This window comes from Sus scrofa, chromosome Y (genome assembly GCF_054392235.1).
Source record: "Sus scrofa isolate SSC_HxYL_T2T_F1_AM1 chromosome Y, Sscrofa_HxYL_maternal_Yorkshire_Landrace_v2.0, whole genome shotgun sequence".
NCBI classification, from domain to species: domain Eukaryota; kingdom Metazoa; phylum Chordata; class Mammalia; order Artiodactyla; family Suidae; genus Sus; species Sus scrofa.
In genome coordinates, this window is record NC_139402.1 from 9,478,756 (window position 1) to 9,503,563 (window position 24,808).

Below are 24,808 nucleotides of genomic sequence, written 5' to 3' on the forward strand. Positions count from 1 at the left end.
TCAAAGGTGCTCCCACCAAGAGGAACCTGCGGGGGCAATGCGCAAGAGCCAGCTCCAGGGCAGGAGCTCCAAGCCCACGCTCAGCCCCTGGTCTCAAGGTCCCTAGGTCTGACTCAGCTGCACTCCACACTCCATCTCCCCTATCCCTTGCCACTTACTGGACAAGCTGTTCCGAATCCGTCTCACTGCATCCCGGAAAGGATTTCGGTATCTGCTCCCCGTACTGCCCAGGACCACAGCGGAGGAGCACACACTCTCCGGCCAGCGCTGCCTGACAGGCCCTGCCTCAAAGGGCCCATACTAGGATGCAGCTGCTCAGGGATAAATCTTCATTACAGCCCTTGGTCTGGAGCAACCAGCCTGGCCATCCTTTCGGATTTCAGCTTATGTAGGCTTGATGATATCTCAGAGCAGATAAGCCCTGCTGCACAAAATAAACAGTATGACTGCAAGACAGACAGAGAGAAAGACACAGACACACACACACATATTCGTCTTTCCACCTAACTTCCAGAAAAGCACAGAAGCCCTTCTGGGTCCCCAAGATGACAGGTGCATGTTTACATTCCATTTCACTGTGACTGATCTTCTACATGATTCTGAGTTCTAACAGTTTCAGGGGAAAAGAGACTTTTCAAAATGAGGCCTTTGCAGGCAGGTAGACAGCTCCACTGTGGGGAATAGAGGCAGGCGTCTCTGAAGTCCTGCGTATCTTGGAAAGAATTCTGAGAAAGAATCTCTCTTGATCTCCTGTGACACTACACATGGCTATATTCACCGTCCTGTTTGAGCCTGCAACCCCAGGATTCCTGAATAAACAGTTGCAAAGTTTCTTTCACAGGAGATTGCTCATGACTTGTCATGATTTAGAATACCTTAAGGTCTGCTTGAGAGGTCATTTTTTTCATTTTTGAACCTGAATATTTAAGGGTCAAACCTTTCGTGAATCTCCTCAAATCGCTTACTTCAAAATCAACTTGTATCTTTCAGAAAGACTCACTCCCCACACTAAAAAACAAAACCGTACTATTTACACAAATGTTCACAGTGGCACTCGTAATAGTCACAAGGTGGAAACAACCCAAATGTCCTTTAAAGGATGAATGGATTCACAAATTGTAGTGTATACATACAACAAAATGTTATCCGATCCTAAAAACCAGTAAAATACTGACACAGGCTACAATGTGCATGAAACTTGAAAACACTATGCAAAGTGAAAGAAGCCAGACATAGAAAGACAAATACTATATCCTTCCTTTTACATGAAATATCCGGAAGGGGCAGATCCACAGAGATAAAAAGCAGATTGGTGGTTGCCAGAAGCTTAGGGACTAAGTTTAATGGATAGTGACTGCTTAATGGGTACAGGGTTTAATTTAGGGGCAATAAAAATGTTTTGAAACTACAGAGAGGTGGTGGTTGTACAAGCTGTGAATATGCTAAATACCAATGAATTGACAACTTTAAAATAATGAGTTCTGTTTTCTGTAAATTTCACCTAATTTTTTTTTAATGATTTAAAAGGTTGGAAAAACATTTCTGCTATATTATCTGTTAGGTCTTCGTTCCGAAAGATTTTATCTTTTCTTTCTTGGGAGAAACTATTCAAGACACCTAAAAAAACTTATATTTGCATCATTTTTTTTTTCTTTTAGGGCCACGCCTGTGGCACAAAGTTCCCAGGCTAAGGGGCGAAACAGAGCTGCAGCTGCTGGCCTACACCACAGCCACAGCAACACCTGATCCTTAATCCACTAAGCAAGGCCAGGGATCGAACCCACGTTCTCATGGATACTAGCCGGGTTCATTACTGCTGTGCCACGACAGGAACTCCTAAGTCACTTTTTTTTTTTTTTTTTTTTTGTCTTTTTGTCTTTTTGTCTGTTGTTGTTGTTGTTGCTGTTGTTGCTATTTCTTGGGCCGCTCCCGCGGCATATGGAGGTTCCCAGGCTAGGGGTTGAATCGGAGCTGCAGCCACCGGCCTACGCCAGAGCCACAGCAACGTGGGATCCGAGCCACGTCTGCAACCTACACCACAGCTCACGGCAACGCCGGATCGTTAACCCACTGAGCAAGGGCAGGGACCGAACCCGAGACCTCATGGTTCCTAGTCGGATTCGTTAACCACTGCGCCACGACGGGAACTCCCTATGTCACTTTTTTAAACGCCCCTTAGTGGACTCGGTCCTGGAGTTCCCTGGTGGCTCAGTGCACTAAGGATCTGGCATTGTCACTGTTGTGGCATGGGTTCAATCCCTAGCCCAGGACTTCCCCATGCTGCAGGCGCAGCCAAAATAAATAAATAAATAAGTGGTCCTAAAAATAAGTGGTCCTAAGGTGAGGGGGTGGGGGGACTACCCTCTGGATCTAAGAACCAACGGGCAAAAATTGTTGCGAGTTATCTACCCCAAATCAAATGAAGGAAAACAGAGGTTAAGACACAGAGCTGGGCAACTGTAGGTGGATTAAAGCAGAGCGATTTGAAGTTTTACCTGATATGACAGTGTAGCCCCAGGCTATCTGTAGAGAACTAGCAGCATCTACATCATCTAAGAGCTTGTTAGAAATGCAGGGAGTGGTATGGGATTAACAGATACACTACAAACTTAAAAGACATTTAAACAGATAAGCAACAAGGACTTACAAACAGTACAGGGAATTATACTCAATATCTCGTTAACCTATAACGGAGTATAATCTGCAAAAACAGTGACTCACAGCCGGCTGTACACCTGAATCTATCACAATACTACAAATCAAGGATATGTCAACAAAGAAAGGGAGGGAGGGAGAAAAGAAATGCCACATCTCAGACCCACCCAGAAGGACAGGATCAGAAGCTACATTTCAGCACAATCCCCAGGCATTGCCTACGGCTCCAGAAGCAGTTGACTGGCCCTCACCCTGAAGTTGGGTGATTGCGCCCTCAACAAAATGCCTCTTTGAGGCCTTCAAAAGGCATCTGCACAAACCTGGTTCCTCCCCTACCTGCAAGTCACCTAAGAATGTCCTATGCTGCATCCCTACTCTCCTCGCTCACCAGACCCCCACAAGGGGCAAGACTCTGCCAAGCAGTGCTACAAAACCTAGAAGCCCAGGCAGAATTTTCTCACCTAATTTTTACCAAACAACCAAGACTCCACCTCCTCCCTCGGAAGCACTTCTTTCCCCTTCCCGTCTCCTTCACTGAGAAACAGACCAGCTGGTTCTCCTTCAGGTCCTCTGTTTCTCACAATTCTTACTCATCCGCAGATTGCCCGCAGAAAAATCCCTCTAAGTACACTTCCCACGTATAAAAGCAGCACTCAGAGGGCTGCAGAAAAAAGACAACGACGGTGGCTCAGAGCAGCCGAGCGGTGGGAGAGGTTGGGAGAAATGGCCAGATCTGGACCTCTGTTAAAGCTGGAGCCAAAAAGACTTCCTTCTGGGCTGGCGTGAGCTGGAGAGAAAGGACACAAGAGAACAACTGGAAGGTTTTTGGCCCGAACTCCAGCAAAGATGGAGTTCCCACTGCTGAGATGAAAACCAAGTGGGGAAGGGCAGCCGGGCAGGGACTGCACACTGCACAACGCTCGAGTGAGTTGTGTGCACTGCCCTCCCAGGGTTCCCACTCATGGAAACTGCCACAACGGCCCTTGCTCATAGCAGGCTCTCGTGGGTACTGACGAACGGATCACAGGCACGACTACGTGTGCACATGCAAACCCACAGGCGAGGAAGCATTCGACCTGATTATGGCACTGCAGAACCCTTGAGACCCTACAGAGACTCTGCAGTGGGTTGTGCCAAATAGCAGGTGCGTGTGGCGAGACAAGCCCCTAAGCCTCTGCAATCATACTGTCTGACACTTGACAAGATTCCCATCATCTTGTGTTCCTTATTTCTGGAGGTAAAATCAATTGGCATCTGGAAAAACAAAGCACTACATCTTGAGAAAAACAAAACAAACCAAAACTCAGCTTCTGCTTCAGTAAAAGAGATGCCAACAACCATGTGTCCATGTATGTGTATACGTGGATTATGAAATGTATACTATATACTATATTATATATTATAATTAAATAATATGTGAAAGTTACCTACAAACACATAAAACATATTTGTATATATTAAAAAATCATATTTATAATTATATAGTATATAATGCTTTTTGTTAGATATGCTTGTAGAATACAACTATATATTTTATATGACATATAAATATATTTGTATCCTTTCCATAATTATATATAAAATGTTATATAACATATATATTAATATATATGACCACAAATGTATTTTCACTAGCATATACACAGCCTTTTTTTTTTTTGGCTTTTTAGGGCCACACCCATGGCAAATGAAAGTTCCCAGGCTAGGGGTCAAATTGGAGCTGTAGCCGCTGACCTATGCCACAGCCACAGGAACACAGGATCCGAGCCGTGTCTGCAACCTGCACTACAGCTTACAGCAACACTGGATCCATAACCCACTAAGCAAGGGCAGGGATCGAACCCTCATCCTCACGAATACTACTCAGATTCGTTCCCACTGAGCCAGGACAGGAATTCCTTCACAGCCTTTAAAACCTACCAAATGATAACATGTATCAACATGGACCGTGGAGGCCTGCCTGCCCTCCAGACACCCCAGGTTAACAGGGGTTTGTCATCAGAGAACATTATGACCTGCTTCCTGACCTGGCTCGCATTCCTCACCTACCCCAGCTTTCCCTGGGTCACAGTCCTATGCACCCACCACCTCCTTCTGCGCCCTTTAAGGCTATTTTCTAGGCTGCTCGTCATTCGAAGGTTTAAAAAGAAGCAACGAAAACTGGACGGAGAACTCACAGGAGCATCATGAACGGCTCTCAAAGACAGAACCCACCACAGGAGAGAGATGATCCATTAGCAGAGGAGGATGTAGACACGGACCAGAAGGTGGGCCCGCTCGGGATGGGCCTAGCAAGTGACTGTAAGAAACAAGCCACAGGGCTGGAGTGAGGTGAGTGATTTTGGACACAGGGCCAAGGAGAGTGAATGGTCAGTCAAACAGGAACTGCTACTCTTCAGGCACCACGTTGTTACAATGTACCCTAACCTCACAAACCAACAGTGCATGAGTAGGAGGAGGAAAACTACTGTAACAAGCAGCCCTTCTGGTTTAACAGAATAACCATTCTTTCTTAAGCACAGGACCTTCCAAGGCCTGCTCTGACAGTGCTCCTATATACCCCTCCTCCTTCCATGTGCCCAATTCTCAAGTCATAAAGAACTTGCCCTGCAGGCACACCAAAGGGAGAACAGAGAGAGTGTGGAGCATTGCACAGTAGGCTGTCTGGGGCTAAGAAAAGAGGTGATGTGTGTCATTTCAGCCACATTCCACCAGACAGAACTCAGGCACAGGGCTGCTCTATGTGCCAGGGAAACTAGGAAGTGGGGTCTACCTGCGTTAGTGCCCAGAGCAAGAGAAGCCAACAAGTGCAGTTAGTCTCTGCCCCAGGGCGCCAGGCAGGGACTAGAGAATAGTCACGGCAGAAAAAGCTTTGAAGAAATGATTTTATCCAATTAAGAAATGTCTTTAGAGGAGTCCCTGCTGTGGCACAACAGGATCAGAGGCATGTCTGCAGTACCAGGACGCAGGTTCAATCCCTGGCCCGCCCTAGTGGGTTAAAGGATCGAGGGGTTGCGACGTGAGTCACAACTGTAGCTCAGATATGAACTTCATATGCTGCAGAAGCAGCCAGAAAAGGAGAAAAAAAAAAAAAAAGTCTTTAGAAATACCCCTGGTCTTTTAAACTTGGGCTTAAATTATAAACAACAACCAATCTTCCAGTTTGTGGGGGAGGCGGGGGATAAACTAAAAACAGCTAAAACGCACACCAGGGAGCATACTATGAATTAGAACTAACAAATTAACAAATCTGAACAAAGTAGCCTAGGCAAACATTCCTGTTTTGGCCTCCATTCAGTCCCACTTTGCATTTCAAGGTCTTGGTTCTGCCAGCGTTGATACAGTTGGAAACCCAGTGCTCTGCAAGCCGGAGGACAGCAAACTACAGCCCATTCTGCCCACTCTCTGTCTTTGCATAGTCCTCAAGGTCAGAACTGCTTTTACATTTTCAAATGGTTGAGCAAAATCAAAAGAATCAATCTATCACGACCCACGAAAATTGTACAAAATTCAGATTTCAGTGTCCATGCATGGAGCTTTACAGAAACACAGGCATGCTCATCTGCCTAGATGCTGTCTGTGGCTGCTTTCCACACTACAGCAGGAGAGTCGAATCCTTACAACACACTGACCAATCTGGCCTTTTATATTCAAAATTCCAAGCCCTGGTCTCAACCAGACTGGTTCCTTTCTGCTGTCAAAAACTGTTGTCAAATATGCCCCATTTCCCTTCTCAGAGTTTGTTTGGTGTTTGAGCTTTTCAGCGTTTCTGCCTAAACCAAGTAACAGGTTGGCAATTCTTTTTTTCTTTTTGGGCTGCACCCACGGAAGTTCCCAGGCCAGGGGTCTAATCAGAGCAGCAGCGCCAGCCTACGCCACAACCCCGGCAACGCCGGATCCTTACCCCATTGAGCAGGGCCAGGGATCAAACCCACATCTTCATGGGTGCTGGCTGGGTTCGCTGCCACTGAGTCACGACAGGGACTCCAGGGCTGGCAATTCTTCATCTACTTCCCTTGCTTTATGCAGTTCCTAATTCGTCTATTTACATGACACAGAAATCACAGTAAGTATGGCAGTTGCAGTGACCCGAGATGATGGGAAGCCCCTTGTTTTCTTATGCATGAACTGGGAAGATTTTGCTCAACCTCAAACAGAAAAAGGAATCCTCAGGCCTCCATATGCTTTGGAAGGTTTCCACCGTTTGTTCCATGATTATTTTCTCTGTCTCGTGTATAAGACACGACTGCTCCCAGCTGTAGCTGAGACTCAAAACTACTTCCTTTGCTGGAAATGATTTGTCATTTTACTATTTTATACGCCAGCTTCCTAGGGCTGCCATAACAAAGTCAAAGCTGGCATTTACTAAGTCTCTCTGAATTCAAAGCCCAAAATAACTCCCACAGGTCCATCTTTCTAGCACATTCTCCACCCTCGGATAAAAAGCCATGAATCTATTTCCTACCTACCCTCTACCATACACAGAGCCACTAGTTCCAGCCTACATTTCCCGATCTATGGATCCTTTTTCTTTGCCTGAAACAAGTGTGTATTTTTCAAATCCAGACTTTAACTCCTAAACTCACCTTTTCGTTACTTTTTTTTTCTTTCTAGCCATACACTTAGCATGTGGAAGTTCCTAGGCCAGGGATGGAACCCATGCCAAAGCAGCAACCCAAACAGTACAATGACAACACTGGACCCTTAACCAGCTGAGCCACAGAGGAACACCCTCATTTACTCTTACCTATCATTATCGTAATTGATAGCGCAATACTGCAACTAAAAAAAACTTGTTAGGAGTTCCCGTCGTGGCTCAGTGGTTAACGAATCCGACTAGGAATCATGAGGTTGCAGGTTCGATCCCTGCCCTTGCTCAGTGGGTTAAGGATCCTGCGTTGCCATGAGCTGTGGTGTAGGTTGCAGACGCGGCTCAGATCCCGTGTTGCTGTGGCTCTGGCATAGGCCGGTGGCTAGAGCTCCAACTCGACCCCTAGCCTGGGAACCTCTATATGCCACAGGAGCGGCCCTAAAAAAGGGCAAAAAGACAAAACAAAAAAAACAAAAACAAAAACATGTTACTCCTGTAAAAAGATTCAGTTATTTACCATGAGATTTTTTTTTTTTTTTTTTCCTCACTGGTTTTCACTTACAGCCTGCCCAGCAGACCCTTTGAGGTTGGCCAGATCCCAGGGCTTGCTCCTATGGGCCCACTGTAGCCCAAGGCAGGCCAGCTACAATGTCCCAAGACTCCTTGGCAAGTAAGGATCCCACATCAAAGCAATTACATAACCATGCTTTGGGCAACTTTTGTTGTCATTTGTAAGTAAGTACTACTGGGTGAAGCAACATGTTTCATGAATTTTAGGTTTAATTCTGCTCTTCCAACTATAATTGATTTGTGGCCCACCAACTAATCTTTCACTTCTGCAAATTTCCACAACACCACACCTCAGCAGGCAATTACCTGATGTAATCACAAGATAAAACCCTCAAAAAGCCAAGGTATTTTTAAAATAAATATTTTATCATCATTAAGTAGTGGATACTTCACCAGCACCACCACCTACACACAATGGTGTAAGCTAATTCCCAGGAGGTTAAAAAAAGAAAAAGAAAGCAACAACAACAAAAAAACCCTTCTTTTCATGAGAGAGGAGAGAATGGCAACAGTGGCTGTCCAAATCCAGAAACTGGAAGTAATGCAAATCACCACCAAATGGTTTGCAGCCCAAACAAAGACCAAACATTTCATAATTTAGCTAAGATCCTGATCCAAATTAACTCATAACAATGAATTAATGGGACAGATGGTTGTCATGGTGACCTCGTTTTGGCTTTACATAATCTAGATGTCAGATGACACATGAGACATGACATGAGAACACTGCTAAAATATGAACACCACTCATGCTTTAGATTCCCAGCATCTCTGACCTTCTTAAATTTAAACTACTTTTTAAATCCATCTGAAAATATTCAAGACCGCACTTAGGCCTCTTATGCTCACAATCTCATTGCCTTTCCCTTCTCTCTGAGCAAAGCTAACCATATTTGAATTTGAATATAGTGAATAGTTTAACCACCTCAACAGATTCCTGATCAAAGCAAGTGTGAAATAATTTTCTCCACTTTGTACAGCAAAATGGTTTATGCAAGTAAGTCAACATTATGGGGAGGAAATAATGCAATTCAAAAGCATGAAGACAGGGCTTACAGAAGATGTATTTGCTAATATTATCATATGAAACTGTTTCTTTTGTTTTCTTAAGTCTCAGCTGGGAGGCAGCAGCAACTGAAACAATGTTCTCCCAGTGTAGCCTGGTCTTCAAGATGCTTTGGGGAATGAAATTACCTTTTACTCATGAAATCCACTAGACTGTGGAACAGTCTAATAAAAGGAAGTTACTGAATGCCAGCAGCTCTGGGTCCTTTTGAAGTTAACAGGGCCCTGCATTAACCTGACTGAGGCCTAGGCTGAAATTAAAGCAAGTGAGAGGCCCTGTAGTGAGAGAGAATCCAGGAGCCCTGTCTCCTGGCCTCCTGGTGTAGCATCTAATTCTCATTCTATCAGCCCCCCAGGGGTGAGGAGCTCACCAAGTCAGGGGAGGTGATGCATGCTGGGGAGGGCAGGAAGAATATGGAGTCTGCAGTAGAGTTAAAAAATGTTCCACTTCTTCACTGAAGAATCTTCTAAGCTAATAATTATAATCCAACTGCAAGCCTTTACCCTGACAGCAGAGAGCTGAGGCACTGATGACCACGTGGGTAGCAACCTAAGGACTCAGTCACATGCCTTCCTCTCTCCCTTAAGTACCCGTCTTCTTCCTCCTGCTCAACCCCTCGGTGGTCTTCCTTGTGGGAGGAAAGAAAGCAGCAATAGCTGTAGAGTTCGCCCTGGAGCCACAGGTCCCAAACTTCAATGACAATCAGCAAGCCCCACAGGGGGGCGTGTTCAGACACCAAAGGTGGCCCTTGGTGAATCAAGGCCTATTTGATTCAGCAGGTTCCAAGGGGGCCCCAAGAATGCACATTTGTACCCAGCTCCCCCCTTTCCCATCTTCCAGAGTTTAATTAAATGAGCCGTGAGGAAGAGCTGAGATCCCACTCGCAAGCTCGTCCTCAGACGCTGCCTCTTGATTCACACTCACTCCTGTTTTGTTCCTGCACATTTCCCTTCATACAGGCCTGGGTGCCGCACACGGGAGGCCAACTGCCCAGGTTAGAGTCACAGCTGCCTGGTACTGTGCAGTCTGGAGGAAGCCTCTCACCTTCTCTCAGCGAAGGGAGAGAACCCGAGTAAGGACATCGTTGAGGGCTAAGGGTGACGTGTGACAACGCAAGCAGAGCGCTGACTGCCTGCCATGGACAGTACTCAACAAACATGGCTCTTATCCTCACCTTGATGGCCTGTAATATGGTTCATGTAGCAGAGCGGCTCGAATAAATCAGCATCATGAAGTGTCATTCTTTAAATGCAGCCTGTTTGTGTTTCTGTGGCTCTATCCCAGCCAGATATGTAGTTTAAGGCCTCCTCAGCCCAGATGATACTAAGCGGAAGAAGACAGTATATTATATGCTTTTACGTTTAAGAGGACAACATACGGAATTCCCTTGTGGCAAAATAAGGATCCAGCTCTGGCACTGAAGCAGCTTGGGTCACTGCTGTGGTGCAGGTTCATGACCTGGCCTGAGAACCTTTACATGCCACAGGCGCAGCCAAAAAGAAAAAAAAAAAAAAGATGTAGGAAATTGGGGAGAAAACATGGGAACAAGTATAAGAAAAGCTTAAGGAATAAATGCTATGTCTACAGGAAAAACATGGTTATGTTTCAAGAAAAAAAATACTGTGCCAGATTTTTCATCTGATTATCAGAGGATTGCCTAGGCAGAAAACTGATTTTATAACCATTTGATTTTTTTTTTTTAAGTAGGGAGGCAGAAGAGATGTGGAAAGGGGAGAAGAGAGTAGAAAATTACAGGAAAAAGGAAACAAAAATGAAGGGTAATAGTGGAAAAAGAAATGTCTCAAAGCATCAGCTGGTCTTTATTCAGTTGAACACACAGCCTGCAGGGGTCTAGTGCAGTAGCGTTTTGTCCATGTACCAATATGATGCTGTTCCCACAGTCTAAACAGCAACTGGAAACCAAGCATGGCAATGGAGATGTGCAAGGCTCAGAAGGCCCCTCAGACCTTCAAGCTGCTGCCCATCACAGGAAGGAGCCAGAGAACAGCTTTTGTTACCTGAGCCCTTCCCCCTGGTCTCCAGGCAAACAGGCACCCTCCCATCTGGAGTAGGGATGCCATTCCCATTCCTTCCCACTGTCCCTGATTGCTGGGAGTTGTGTTTAAATAACCTCTCTCTTCCATAATCAGTCTGCTCCTCCTGACCCATTAATTCTGTAAAGCTTCAATCTAGTATGTGGGGCCTCAAAAATCATTTCTGATTGCATACAAACATCAGAGCAAGCAGCAGCAGTGGGAAAACAAAGAGACTAAAGTACAGGAGAGGTTACCACAGGTTGCGTACAGTGAGCAAATATAAATGTGCAAACATAAATGCACATACATGCACGTACACAAGTGTACCACACACATCTGCATGTGTGTACATACACCTGAAGGCAAACATGCACATACATACACATAAATCTGTAAGCACACATGCATGCAAACATACACATTCACCTGCACACATAAGCAGGCACACACCTGTACCCAAGTGTACATTTAAATTAATGAAACAATGAGGCCAATAGACTGAGGGGACTCTCTTGCCATGGAGGGAGGCCTAGTCAACAAATCAAAATATAAGCCTATAATGTTACCAAATTGAATCCCAAGGACAACCAATCCAAAACAGCCAACTAGGCTTGAAATTATAGCAAAGCAATAATGTCCCCAGTTTGCCTCTGCTCTTTCTCTATCAAAGTCTACCACCAGCTCCTGTGGGTGGAGCATTCCTAACCACTTCCAGTTTGGTGCTGTCTGATCCAAATCAATTTTCACTCAAATAAACACTTAAAATTGTTAACATCCCTCATTAATCTTTGAAGCACACACAATCACACACAGACACAAACATACCCATACACATTCATGCATGTGTATAGACACCCACACAGATTACAGAAGTAAATTCTCTTTTCAACAACTAACAAACTGCATGAGATGTAGCCATTGTTAAGGGCCTCTTTCAAGGCAGAGGTCATTATTTTCAACTGTGAGCTGAGGCAAAAACAGTCTCAAATCGAGACTTTGAATTCAGGCTGCCAGTACTCTTCTGTCACCAATTCAAGTGGCTGTTATCATCCCAGTGACAATGGCCTGGACTCAAATCAGAGGGAGATAGTGGCCCCTGCATGCCCTGTATCAACTTTCCACTAACACGCCGACCATAATTTAGCACAATAAACCCAAACCTCATGTATTCCCAGGTTTACTTCCCCCCCAAAAAAAGGTTCCTGAGCCCAAGTGAGAAAATCGTGAAGCAAGCGCAACAGAGAAAAAGATCAGCCAGAGAGCAGTAGACAGGGACCTCCTTTCCCCCTCCACCCATCCGCTCTTTGCTCCAGTCAGGTCAGCAGGTGCCCAGGTAGGGTCCAGGTACGGGTGAGAGTGGGAAGGACTAGAGGAGGGATGAGACAGCTCCGTGTACACACTATTCTCTGACTGCACACTAGACTCAGCCCTACTGGGTGTGAGCAGAGAATAATTCATCATTAAAGGTTTTCAGGATACCTGCCTGGGATCAAAACCCTCACAAGCAAATGGCCTCTCTCTCCCCTGAAGCCTTTCCTCTTAGGTAAATGTATGCCCAAACCGCCACTGTGTTTTCAGTAAAATGACACCAGGAACATTTTTAACATCCCTATTAAAATGTGGCCTGGATGTGCAGAGTACAGACAGAAGATTAGCAGGGAGGCAGGGTGGGTCCCCTGGGGGGACAGCTAAGTAGGGGCTTCAGAGGGCTTCTGCTCCTGATCTCTATCGGATAATTCTCAGTAGTCAGGACAAATCAGCTTGTAAATGAAACCTAATTTTCAGAGTCCAAAGTTTAAGGAAAGATTTTCTTTCTCTTTATTGGTATGAATTTCATCCAATGGGACAACCATGAGAGAGCCATCAAGTCCCAAGGTCTATCATCCATCACTCTATCAAGAGTTTCCAGTGCATTTTAACCCTGTTTTTGTCCTACATCTTCAAAAGATAATAAGATGAACATTAGAGATTTTCAACAGGGGTTAACATTAAACTGTTACGCTGTCATCATACAAAGAAAAAGAAAGCCAATGTATGAAGGCACTGCATTTTCAAAATTGTGTGTGTGAGTAAAATTGTTCTTGGTGACACACTGTTTCCTTACTTTTTCATTTCAGGGATGACAGGGACGATTATATTTCACTTTAGCTTTGTCTGCCCCAGGAACAATTCATTATGTTTCTAATGACAATCTATAATCGTAATGAAAAGATATTTTGTGCTAATTGTACAGGTAAAAATTTAGAGTAATACTGGTGTACTACACAATGCCATTTTTGTTTTAATCTACCAAGTGAAGGTGCCGGCCACCTCACTGTGATGGATTAAGTTAAATATCAGCTGAGGTTCATCAGGCTCAGTTTCTATTTGCATTATAATGTGCACTGTTTGACCTGTCCCTTATAACCATGTTTGTGTTTAAAAATGCAATTACTTAATAAAATTTAATTGTATATCATAATCACAAGAAAAACAGAACCCTGACAAGAACCTTCTACCTCCCCATTTACAAAGGACCACACAGACGCAGAAGATTAGTGGCTTGTCCAGGACCCAGGGAGCCAGGCTGGATACTGACCCACTCAATCTGCCTCTCCCACATATATTACCTGCGAATCCTTCACTGTTGGCTGATGAAACAATTTCTCACCTAACATGTGTATATTTTCATTTTGGCTCCTGAGTAGGGTTCTCATATCTTTGCAAGTGTAAAGGAAAGAAATCTCACCTTCAAAAGGTAAAGAACAGGAGGAAGGAGACATAATACTCATTTCTAGCAGCCTCCTGAATCCATTCATAAGCTCAGTGGGGAAAAGTTTGGTTCCTTGAGCTGACATTGTCGATTTTTTTCAATCTTATATCAGTTACATTTCTAAAGGTCATTTTGCCTTTTTTCTTTGCATTCTCACACCATTTCCAATTTCCCCAAACTAATAAATGCTGAAAAGTACTGGTGTACTAAGTACTAAAATAATTTAAAAGTACTGATTACATACTTTTAAAAAAGTATTTATTCATGTCCTAAAAGGAAAAATATCATATGGGCACTTTTGTAGCACAAATATTACAGTAGTCTAGCAAAAAGGCAGGGGACTTCACAAGAACTTCTGGCGGCCATGACTGGGCCCTGAAGTATTATATATGCCCCCTGTTTCTGTGTAACAAATTGCCCCAAAATTTGGTAGTCTAAAACAATAACAACAATAATACCTCCTAGTTTCAGTGGGTCACCTCCCTTGAGGTTGCAGTCAAGATGTCAGCCAGGGCTGCCGTCATCTGAAGGCTTGACTGAGACGGGAAGAGGATCCAGCTCCAAGCTAGGCGTAGACAGAGCTGGCAACATGGTGCTGGCTGGTTGCCAGAAGACCTCAGTTCTTTACCACAAGCATCTCTCCATTAACTGACTTCATGATATGACAAGTGGCTTCACCTAGAGCAGGTGATCCAAGAGAGAACAACGTATAAGTGGTAATGCTTTTTATGGCCTATCTGCTGAAGTCGCACCCCAAGAGATCCATAATCTACCAGTTTTCACACTGTACTGGTCAGCCCTCACTGATGTGGAGGGAACCACACAAGAATGCAACAATCAGGGGGAAAGACTCATTGGGCACCATCTTGCATGCTAGCTAAGACATACCATTTCCCAGATAACAATTCGAAAATTTTCAAAATCCATAGATATGCTGGAACTTGGGTGGGAAAAGAAAAGTCAGGGCTGAGTCTAGGGCTGGAGTCTGGGTCACCTCTGCACCAGGATGGCCACCAGTGTCAATTTCAGCATCCAAAAGTGCATGGCAATTACGGGTCCACCTGAGATAAGGAAAAGTATTAAAGATCAAAGGCAATCCAATCCTGTGAAGGGCTGAAGTAGCTGGAGAATCACAGGGTCTCAAACCCATGCTTATACTGTCTTTCCAAATGGTCTACTCAGCATGGGGCAAGAACCCACCCACTCCCTGAGAAAGATGTTGGCTGTGGAGTCAGGGTAGGCTGCCAGGCTGTCAATGTATGACAGGATTAATTAGGAACCAAGACCCAAGTCGGAGGCCAATGCTGACTGCTGTTGACCCACAGGTGCCCATAACCCTTCCCAGAAACACTGGCCACGAGGCAAGGAACACCAGTACAAATCCCAGAGCCCCTTCTTGGGTGGAGGATCTAAGCTCCTGGCTATCTTTTGTGAAACGCTCTGGATCTAGAGTTTAAAAAAAAAAAAAAGAAAAAGAAAAAAGATGGTATCTCCGTCCCCAGAGAAAATCCAGGCTCCCGGGCGTGTGTCAAACCAGCCGCCTGCCCCTCGGGCCCACGTTTCAAGGGAAGCGAAGGAGCCTCCGTCACGCCTGCACCTGGCGTCCCTCATGCCTCTGGAAGCCCTTCCAAGAGTTCGGAAGGTGAGATGGCAATTATAAGGTCCACCTGAGATAAGGAAAGTACTAAAGCTCAAAGGCATTGCGGATGCTTGGGGGCCTCACGATGGGAGCCGCCTTGGTCTTCGAAGTGCTCCTCTCTCAGGGCGCCCATGTGGGGATCCAACCCTTCTCTCCTCAAGGGGCAGCTCCGGGTTTCAAGTCCGCTCCCGACTGTGGGTGGACTGCGGTGGCGGGGCGACAGACGGTGACCTTGACCAGGAGGCGGTGTCCCGACCCCTCCCACCTGCTGGGCTGTGGGTCCCGTCGGGTGGGAGCCGCTCTGCCGGCCTCACGGTTGGTTCTGAAGAAATTTTTCCCGCGTGGCCGCCGCCATCTTGAACCGGTACCGGAAGTGGAAGCTGGCGTTTGGGGAGCAGAGCCGCCGCCGGCGGAAGTGCCGGCGGCATCCCGGGTCCTTGAGGCTGCGGCTGAGGACGCTGCGCGGGCGGCAAGCAGTCCCTTGATACCAAGGAGGGGACTTTCATCTTAAGGTAAGAGAAACTGTTGCTCCCTTGACGGAAATCTGGAGACGGGCCGCGGCTGGCATAGTTTGGACAGCGGGCGTTTCTGGAACTGGCTCTTGTTTTCACGCGTGGCTGCTGTCACTCCAGGCCTGGGGGCTGCGTTCCAGGCCGAGGTACAGGGAGGGCGTCATTCTCTTCAGCATCTCCCGTTTTCGGGGAAAAAGCGAACACCTGCCTGGAAGGAGAGATGGACGCGTTTATCCAGCGGCCCCAAGAGAGGTTTTGATAAGCCCGAGTTTGGCTGCAAGCGACCCTGGGAAAGTGGGAACTGGCTCAGAGAGAGCCGGCGAGAGCGGGTAGGAGACCCTGTATGCAGGGGCCTCCGCAAACCCTGTGTTCGTCTCCCTTTTTTTTTTTTTTTTTGTCTTTGGTTCGTCTCCTTTTTAAGGCATGTGGCATTTCCCAGAATGACGTATTAACTGCAACGTCGCCCAAAGCATAGTGCCCAGAACAAGAGTTCTTCAAGTTCCTCCCTGAAAAATAAGAATTTTATGGAGTTCCCGTCGTGGCTCGGTGGTTAGCGACTCCGTCTAGGAACCATGAGGTTGCGGGTTCGATCCGTCGTCTCGCTCAGTGGGTTAAGGATCTGGCGTTGCCGTGAGCTGTGGTGTAGATCGCAGATGAGGCTCGGATCCCATGTTGCTGTGGCTGTGGTGAAGGCTACAGCTCCCATTAGACCCCTAGCCTGGGAACCTCCATATGCCACGGGTGCGGCCCTTAAAAAGAAAGAAAGAAAAAAGAATTTTATGTGGGCGGGGGAGATTAATGTTCCCCAACTTGACATGCACAAAGCAAATTCTGAAGTCAGTAGCTCTAAAGAAGCTTTGACTGCATGTAGCAGATGCTGAGCATCGCAGATTCTGTTCCCTCCTTCATTCTCAGGGCAGGATGACTCAGTTGACCACCATAACGTGCTTGGTGAAGATATTCATCCTCAGCTACCCTTGAAGCTGAAGCTGGCCGTGGGTATCATTCTAGCTGATGAGACCTCAGTAGGACGGGTGTAGAGATTTCAGCGGACATTTTAGCTTTTGGCTGGAAGCATCTTTGCTCCCTCCCTCCCTTTTGTGTTTGAACCTAGAACACATACATCCGGGGACGTCATCTTGCAAAGATGAGGCCATGAGCATAAGGCTGAAGACAAGGGGGTAGGGATGGGAAAAACAGCCTGGGCTCTTGCTGAGAACATGGAGTCAGCTTTGTCACAGGCAGCCAAACCCCAGCCTCACTGATATGATTAGCCCAGTTTTGCTCAAACTTCTGTGGACACAGAATCTCTTTTTCCTGGTAGAATTCATTAACACATCCCACAGGATTGTTGCTCTGTGGAGCATATTTTAGAAAAGACTGACCAGTAGTACTAGAAAGGATTTAAGTGGGGCTGAGGGGTATGGCTTCCCTACAGTGACATCTTAAGGGCTCATGTGCTGCTCCTTGGGGCGAGAATGGGTGGGGGAGCCTGTGAGACAGGGTTAGTTTTAATGGAATCTGACCATAACTAACTCAAAGAATGAAAATCAGTAATACTGGAAGCATTACATCGAAAGTGTGTTCGTCTCCTTTATTTTCCAAACACAAATATTTCAAATATTATATCCCACTGTGAAATTTATAATCTAGTTTTTATTACTGATTTGCATTTCTTGGACAGGAGCTAAAATTTAGAACATCTTCCATGAACGAAATATACCACCCAACTGCTTGCTATCCCTGCGGTCTTCCACCTACAGTAATTCAAAATAAGCACCAGCTCTTTATGATTAATGTTTTACAAATTCTGATGGTGTGTAAGTCTGGGAGGCAGAGTGCAGTTTCTGAGAAGAAAATTCAACTCGGGCTTAAGGACTGTCCTGTGTTGTGCCATCCAAGAGGGCAGCCACTGGCCATGTGCAGTTGCTGAGCACTTGAAACATGGCTGGCCTGAGTTGAGATGTGCTGTGAGCATATTTCAAAGACTTGGTATTAAAAAAAAGAATGTAAAATATACATTAATAATTTATACATTAATTACATGCTGAAATGATAATATTTTTGATGGATTGGATTGGTTACATGTATTATTAAAATTAATTTCATCTGTTTCTTATTACTATTTCTAATGGCACTGCTGTAAAATTTAAAATCATGGCTTGCATCTGAGGTTTGCATTGTATTTCTCTTAGGTTTTGTGTCCCAGACACTCTGTTCCCTCTACTGTATTGTGACCCTTTGGGGACTCTTGGGGCCTCAGTTTCCCCACCTATGAATGAGGCAACTGGAATAGGTTGCTCCTGGTTTTAGATCTATGAACTCTAAAAGCTGTGTGCTCCTCTTTCCCTTTTTTCTTTTAAGTAAAACAGTCATTTGGATATTTTCCTGGGAAGACTACTGATCTTAGCTTTAGAAAGTTTAGTTTAAGACCTGTGTCTTCCACTCCATGGCCAGGTGACTGGCCACTTATATTCTAGGAACCATTTTACATGGGAGGAACCTGTATTTGAAATGTTTTAAAGAAAGTCCTAGGCTGACTGTAAAGCTGACTCTCAGTAGGTATGTGGTTGTCTTGAAAGTGAGGGCATATATTTACAGGTGCAGAAAACACTGTATAGGAAAAGGTATTTTAAATAATGGAGGGCCGCCTTCCCAGCATCTTGCAGCCCAAAGCCTTCAGTGTAGAGATTGGGAAAATACCTCCCCGGAAGAACCAGATAAGTTTCGGTTGTGCTGCTAAAGGCCAAGTGTTAGCACTTGGGTTCCCAGCAGGAAGAGACTCTCAGTAAGAAAACAGGTATGTATCAGATGCTATTCAGGAACTGCAAATAGAGTTAGAAAACAAAATCAGGCCTGGCTCCTTCCCCATATGGTGCTTCTTTTTCTGCAACTCCAGCAGGTCTAACAGTGCACGTATCGGTGCAATAGCAGTTAGGAACAAAAGCAGCTAGCACAATAGACGTACAGGTGTTGACGGGTCTATAAACATGATGGAAAGTTCCTCTGTTGAAGTCATGATTTTTGAAGAATTACATGTGAAATTCTTAAGAGTTTTGCAATGAGTTTATCTTCTGTGATACAAGTGACCAGTGAGGGATGGTTAAATATAGGATGAACAAGAAGACAAAACAGGTCAAAAGACAACAGATACCCAGGGTGATGCTAGAAACCAAATCAGAGGAAACTCTGGGAAGCTAAAGCAGAAGGACGCACACTGGGCATGGGGCCTTTTTCTGAACTTCTGCTTTAGGGTAGTATGTTTTCTGACCTTGGGCAGTGGAGCAGCCAGGGTCCAAACTTGCAGGTTGAGCCCAGGAGCCAACAAGTCACATCAGAAGCCACTTTCTAGGTTTAGCTGAGTATTCTTCCTAAAATGCTTTATGCATGTATACTTTAACTCTTATTATACCACATGCAAGGGAGTTCTTGTTGTGGCTCAGTGGTAATGAGCCCAACTAGTATCTATAAGGACACATGTTCGATCCCTCGCTCAGTGAGTTAAGGATCCTGTGTTACTGTGAGCTGTGGTACAGGTCACAGATGCGGCTCAGACCTGGGGTTGCTATGGTTGTGGTGTAGGCCGGCTGCAGCTCCAGTTCAACCCCTAGCCTGGGAATTTCTGTATGCTGTGGGTGCAGCCCTAAAAAAATAAATAAATAAACAAACAAACCATATGCAATGCACGCACTGTCACAGTTTCATGTTACTTAAGGAATCCCTGTCCTATGTTTATAAAGAATCAAGATAAAATAATATACTCATTTATTTTGTAGAGTTCTAGCTTGTGGAGTAGATGTAATCAGACATGTGCAGTGACCTGGTCCCTTGGAGCACTGTGGTACCCAGGCAGGCCCTTTCCCTGTTTTGTTATTCATTCATTCACTGTGTGTGTAGTGTGTGCCCATGTTACAAGTTGAATTGTGTTCCCCCAAAATTCATATGTTGAGATCCTAACCCCCAGTACTTCAGAATGTGATCTTATTTGGAGATAGGTTTGTTTTAGAAGTGATTAGTTAAGTTAGGATGAGGCGATACTGTGGTAGGGGAAAGGGAGGGGGACTCATTTAATATGACAGGCGTCCTTATGAAATGGGAAATTAAGGAGTTCCCATTGTGGCTCAGTGGGTTAAGAACCCGACATAGTGTCTATAAGGATGCGGGTTCGAACCCTGACCTTCCTCAGTGGGCTAAGGATACAGTGATGACACAAGCTGCCAGTGTAGGTCACAGATGTGGCTTGGATCCGGCATTGCTGTGTCTCTACTGATTCAGCCCCTAGCCTAGGAACTTCCATAGGCTGCAGGTGCAGCCCTAAAAAGAAAACAAACAAAAAGGGAAATTTAGACTCAAAGATGTACACACAGGGAGACAACTCTGTGAAGACTGGAGTTCTGCTGCCACAAGCCAAGGAACTACCAGATGCTAGGAGAAAAGCCTGGAACAGCTCCTTCCCTGGTGCCTTCAGAGGGAGCCTGACCCTGCCAACACCTTCATCTCTTGCTTGCTGTCTTCAGAACCGCAGGACCAATCTGTTGTTAAGTACCCCAGTCTGTGGTATTTGGTGTGACAGCCTCAGCAAACTAATGCAGCCTGCTGAGTGCCAGGACCTCCTTCGACTGCTGAACAAGAGCCTTTAGGTCTGCCCTCAGAGTTTAGGTACTGGGGCAATGAGATGGACGTGAGTGAGATGATTTTAAACGGTGTGTTGTAAGTTCTTTGAATTGCTGATCACAGAAGTGTGAGCACATTAAAACCTTAGAGTACCTGTGGGGCCAGTATGCATTCCCATCCTGAAATGAATGGCCACTTGGCATTCAGAATCTCCCATTACAGAACCCCATACCGACAATTCAGTCTCACTTCCACTTTTCTTCCTCGATGCACATTGTCACTATTCGCTATGATTCCTTTTAATCAGCAGTATGTCTCCTGTATTCCTTCCGTGTAATGTAAATTTATATCTTTACAGTAAAATCTATGAAGCCTCACCTAACATATAACCAAGTTACATAGGTAGATTTAGAAAAATAATTGTGTATCATTGGGCCTTTTTTCAGATGTTACAGAGGAGTAGAGACTCATGTGAATGAAAGATAAAGGGAGAGAGTTGGAATGATTTATGGGCCACTAAGCTGGCAGCCTCTATGGGAATGTACTCAGGTGTGTGCTGTAGTGATTAATGAATGGATGAAAGAATATTGTCAGGAAGGTGGAGAAACGAGCTGCCTAGGTGGAGGTGCTCATGGAGCTCCTCGTGGGTTAATCTGAATATGTAAATTTAAATGTGTATTACAGTGCCAGACTGGAGAAAATTGATAAGGTTGTCAACAATACAGATTTTCCTATTGCCTTCCCGATTCTTTACCAGAAAAAAAAAGTTTTATGCATGTAAATAGATAAATAGATAACAGATGGATGGTTGGATGCATGCATGGATGGATGCATCGATGGACTGGTGGGTAGGAGTAGATGGATAGGTAGGTAGGTGGGTAGATGGATGGATGGATGAATGGATGGATAGATAGATAACTGGCTGGCTGTGGATAACTGTGTCCTAGGAAATAAGGTGAAGATATCATCTGAATTAACTAGTCAGCTTTTCTAGCTGTCCTCCTCTAGTCCTGAATTGTCCTTTTCTTCCTGGTGGGAACTTTGCCATTTCGTCCTGACAGTGACACTGATGCTGTTACTGTAGGTGTTTAGCGTCTTTGGGCTCCATCGAGGGAACCTGCCAAACCTCGGGCATTGGGGTGAGGAAACCCCTCTCGGCACACTTGTGAGTGCCCATCTTGTTCAGAGGTTGCCACCAGGCCAAGCTAAATCCCACCAGCAGGTTTTCCAGTCTGCCCAATGCTGTCCTGCCCCATGTTTCAGGGGAATCTGGGTTGGGTGGCAGTACATAAAAATTAATAGTTTTCCCATCACCCATCCAAATGCCCTCTTGAAAGAGTGGAATAGTAGCTGGACCCACATTTCCATGTGGCCACTGCCTGGGAACTGCCAGCTCTCCTCCACTGCACAGGCTCTCTTCCCTCTTTAAGGCACCTGTTGTGACCCCCTAAATCATCCAGTTCAAAACGTAACCCAGATTCTGCTTTTATCCACTCCCTACCCCCTCAGAAATTCATGATTTTTTGGAGTATAGTGGAATTACAATATTATGTTAGTTTCCAGTGTACAGCATAGTGATTTAGTATTTTTGCAGATTATACTTCACTGTAGATTATTTTAAAATAATGGGTATAATTCCCTGTGCTATACAGTATATTCTTGTTGCTTACCTAATTTTCCTCCCATCGGCAACTTTTATTTTTATTTATTTATTTATTTTTATTACTCAATGACTCTATTACATTTGTAGTTGAACAATGATCATCACAATCCAATTTTATAGGATTTCCATCCCACACAACCCTAGTGCACCTTTCCACTCCCCGAACTGTCTCCTTTGGACACCATAAGTTTTTCAAAGTCTGTGAGTCAGTATCTGTTCTGCAAAGTTTATTGTGTCTTTTTTAAGATTCCACATGTCAGTGAAAGCATTTGATGTTGGTGTCTCATTGTATGGCTGACTTCACTTAACATGATAATTTCTAGGTCCATCCATGTTGCTAAAAATTCTGGTATTTCATTCCTTTTAATGGCTGAGTAATATTCCATTGTGTATATGTACCACATCTTTTTTTTTTTCTCTCTCTCTCATCTTTGTCTTTTGGCCTTTTTTTCTGAGGCTGCTCCCATGGGATGTGGAGATTCCCAGGCTGTGGGTCTAATCGGAGCTACTGGGCTACTAGGAACCTCATGGCTCCTAGTCAGATTCGTTAACCACTGTGCCACAACGGAAACTCCATGTACCACATCTTCTTGATCCACTCCTCTGTCGATGGACATTTAGGTTGTTTCCCTGTCTTGGCCATTGCAAATAGTGCTGCAGTGAACATTGGAGTACATGTGTCTTTTTGAGTCATGGTTTTCTCTGGATAGATGCCCAGGAGTGGGATTGCTGGATCAAATGGTAGTTCTAGTTTTAGTTTTCTGAGGCATCTCCATACTGTTTTCCACAGTGGTTGCACCAATGTACAATCCCACCAACAGTGTACTAGGGTTCCTTTTTCTCCACACCCTCTCCAACACTTATTGTTTGTAGACTTTTTGATGATGGCCATTCTGGCTGGTACCTAATTTTTTTTTTTAGGGCTGCACCCGTGGCATATGGAGGTTCCCAGGCTAGGGGTCGCATCAGAGCTGTAGCCACCTGCCTATACCACAGCCACATCAACACCAGATCCAAGCCACATCTGCAGCCTACACCATAGCTCACAGCATCACCAGATCATAAACCCACTGAGCAAGGTCAGGGATGGAGCCTGCAAACTCATGGATACTAGTTAGATTTCTTTCCACTGAGCCAGGAGGGGAACTCTGCTTATCTATTTTATATATAGTAGTTTGTATCTGTTAATCTCATAGACCTAACTTATCCCTCACCACACGGTTAACCACAAGATTGTTTGCTGTATCTTTGAGTCTGTTTCTGTTTTGCGTATACATTCATGTTATTTTTTCGGATTCTGTGTGTCAGGGATATCATATGGTATTTGTCTTGTCTGTTTCACTAAGCCTAATATTCTTTAGATCCATCTACCTTGCTGCAAATGGCAATATTTCATTTTTATGGCTGAGTGATATTCCACTGTACATGTACCACATTCTTTTTTTTTTTCTTACCCCCCCCCCACTTCATAGGGCCACACCTGCGGCATATGGAGGTTCCCAGGCTAGGAGTCTAATGGAGCTACAGCTGCCGGCCTACACCAGAGCCACAGCAACACCAGATCCAAGCCACGTCTGCGACCTACACCACAGCTCACGGCAACACCAGATCCTTAACCCACTGAGCAAGGTCAGGGATCGAACCTGCAACCTCATGGTTCCTAGTCAGATTTGTTTCCCCTGCTCCACAACAGGAACTCCTGTGTACCACACCTTTATCCATTCATCTCTTAATGAGCACTTGAGTTGCTTCCATGTCTTGGCTATTGTAAATAATGTACCTATGAACATTGGGGTGCATGAATCTTTTTGAATTAATGTTTTTTTTCCAAATACATACCCAGGAGTGGAATTGCTAGGTCATATGATGGTTCTATTTTTAATTTTTTGAGGAACCTGCATACTCTTTTCCACAGTGGCTGCACCAATTGACATTCCCACCAACAGTATACAGGGATCCCTTTCCTCCACATCCTCTCCAACATTTATTATTTGCAGAGTTTTTGATGGTAGCCATTTGACAGATGTGAGGTAATACCTCATTATGGTTTTGATATATATTTCTCTAATAATTAATGACATTGGCATTCCCGTCATGGCTCAGGGGTTAGCAAACCCAGCTAGCATCCATGAAGATGCGGGTTCAATCCCTGCCCTTGCTCAGTGGATTAAGGATCCAGTATTGCCATGGGCTGTGGTGTAGGTCACAGATGCAACTCAGATCCTGTATTGCTGTGGCTGTGGTGTAGGCCAGCAGCTACAGCCCTAATTGGACCCCTAGCCTGGGAACCTCCATATGCCACAGGTGTAGCCCTAAAAAAGAGACCAAGAAAAAACATAATTAATGAGGTTAAGCACCAGATTCTGCCTTAAGAGCTGCAATTGATCAAGTATGTCTGGGTCCCCAGAGATTGCATGGACTACTCTGAGATGGAGCCTGGGCAACAGGACTTTTTAAAGGCCCCCTGGGTGATTGGAAAGTACAGCCAAGGCTGAGAGCCCTGTGCTAAAGCCTCATTATACAGAGTGTGCTCCTTGTCTCTCTTCCTCAGAGCATCAGCATCGCTTGGGATGGTTGGAAATGCGGAGCTCTCTGTCCCTCTCCATATCAGAATTTACTTCGTAACAAGAGCCCTGGGGTATCTGTAATGACCTTGAAACACCACCGACAAGGCCCTTTCTTCTCTCTTTGGTAAAGTGATTGGAGTTCT

At 45.0% G+C, this 24,808-nt stretch overlaps 1 protein-coding gene and 1 long non-coding RNA gene across 9 annotated transcripts in view; one reads left to right on the forward strand and one right to left on the reverse strand.

The window, feature by feature from the left end:
* LOC106506885 (uncharacterized) overlaps positions 1 to 24,808 on the reverse strand; it is a 545,630-nt gene that overhangs the window by 478,289 nt on the left and 42,533 nt on the right. For 2 of the 5 annotated variants that reach the window (XR_014836071.1, XR_014836073.1), the window contains exons 1-2: positions 15,575 to 15,678; positions 14,129 to 14,348 (exon numbers count right to left, since the gene is read on the reverse strand). Coding sequence is in view for 1 of the 5 variants with exons in the window: in XM_085009000.1 (XP_084865126.1) it covers positions 14,661 to 14,731; positions 15,575 to 15,815 (312 nt within the window). In the remaining 4 variants the exon portion in view is untranslated. Of the gene's footprint in view, positions 1 to 14,128; positions 14,349 to 14,537; positions 14,732 to 15,574; positions 15,849 to 24,808 lie in introns of those variants that run through there. The other 3 variants (XR_014836070.1, XM_085009000.1, XR_014836077.1) reach the window with 3 other exon arrangements.
* Positions 15,699 to 24,808, forward strand: part of LOC146394351 (uncharacterized) — a 98,457-nt gene continuing 89,347 nt past the window's right edge. Inside the window, exon 1 of one of the 4 annotated variants that reach the window (XR_014836118.1) lies at positions 15,699 to 15,821. This is a non-coding gene — a long non-coding RNA (uncharacterized LOC146394351). The remainder of the gene's footprint in view (positions 15,822 to 24,808) is intronic. The other 3 variants (XR_014836121.1, XR_014836119.1, XR_014836120.1) reach the window with 3 other exon arrangements.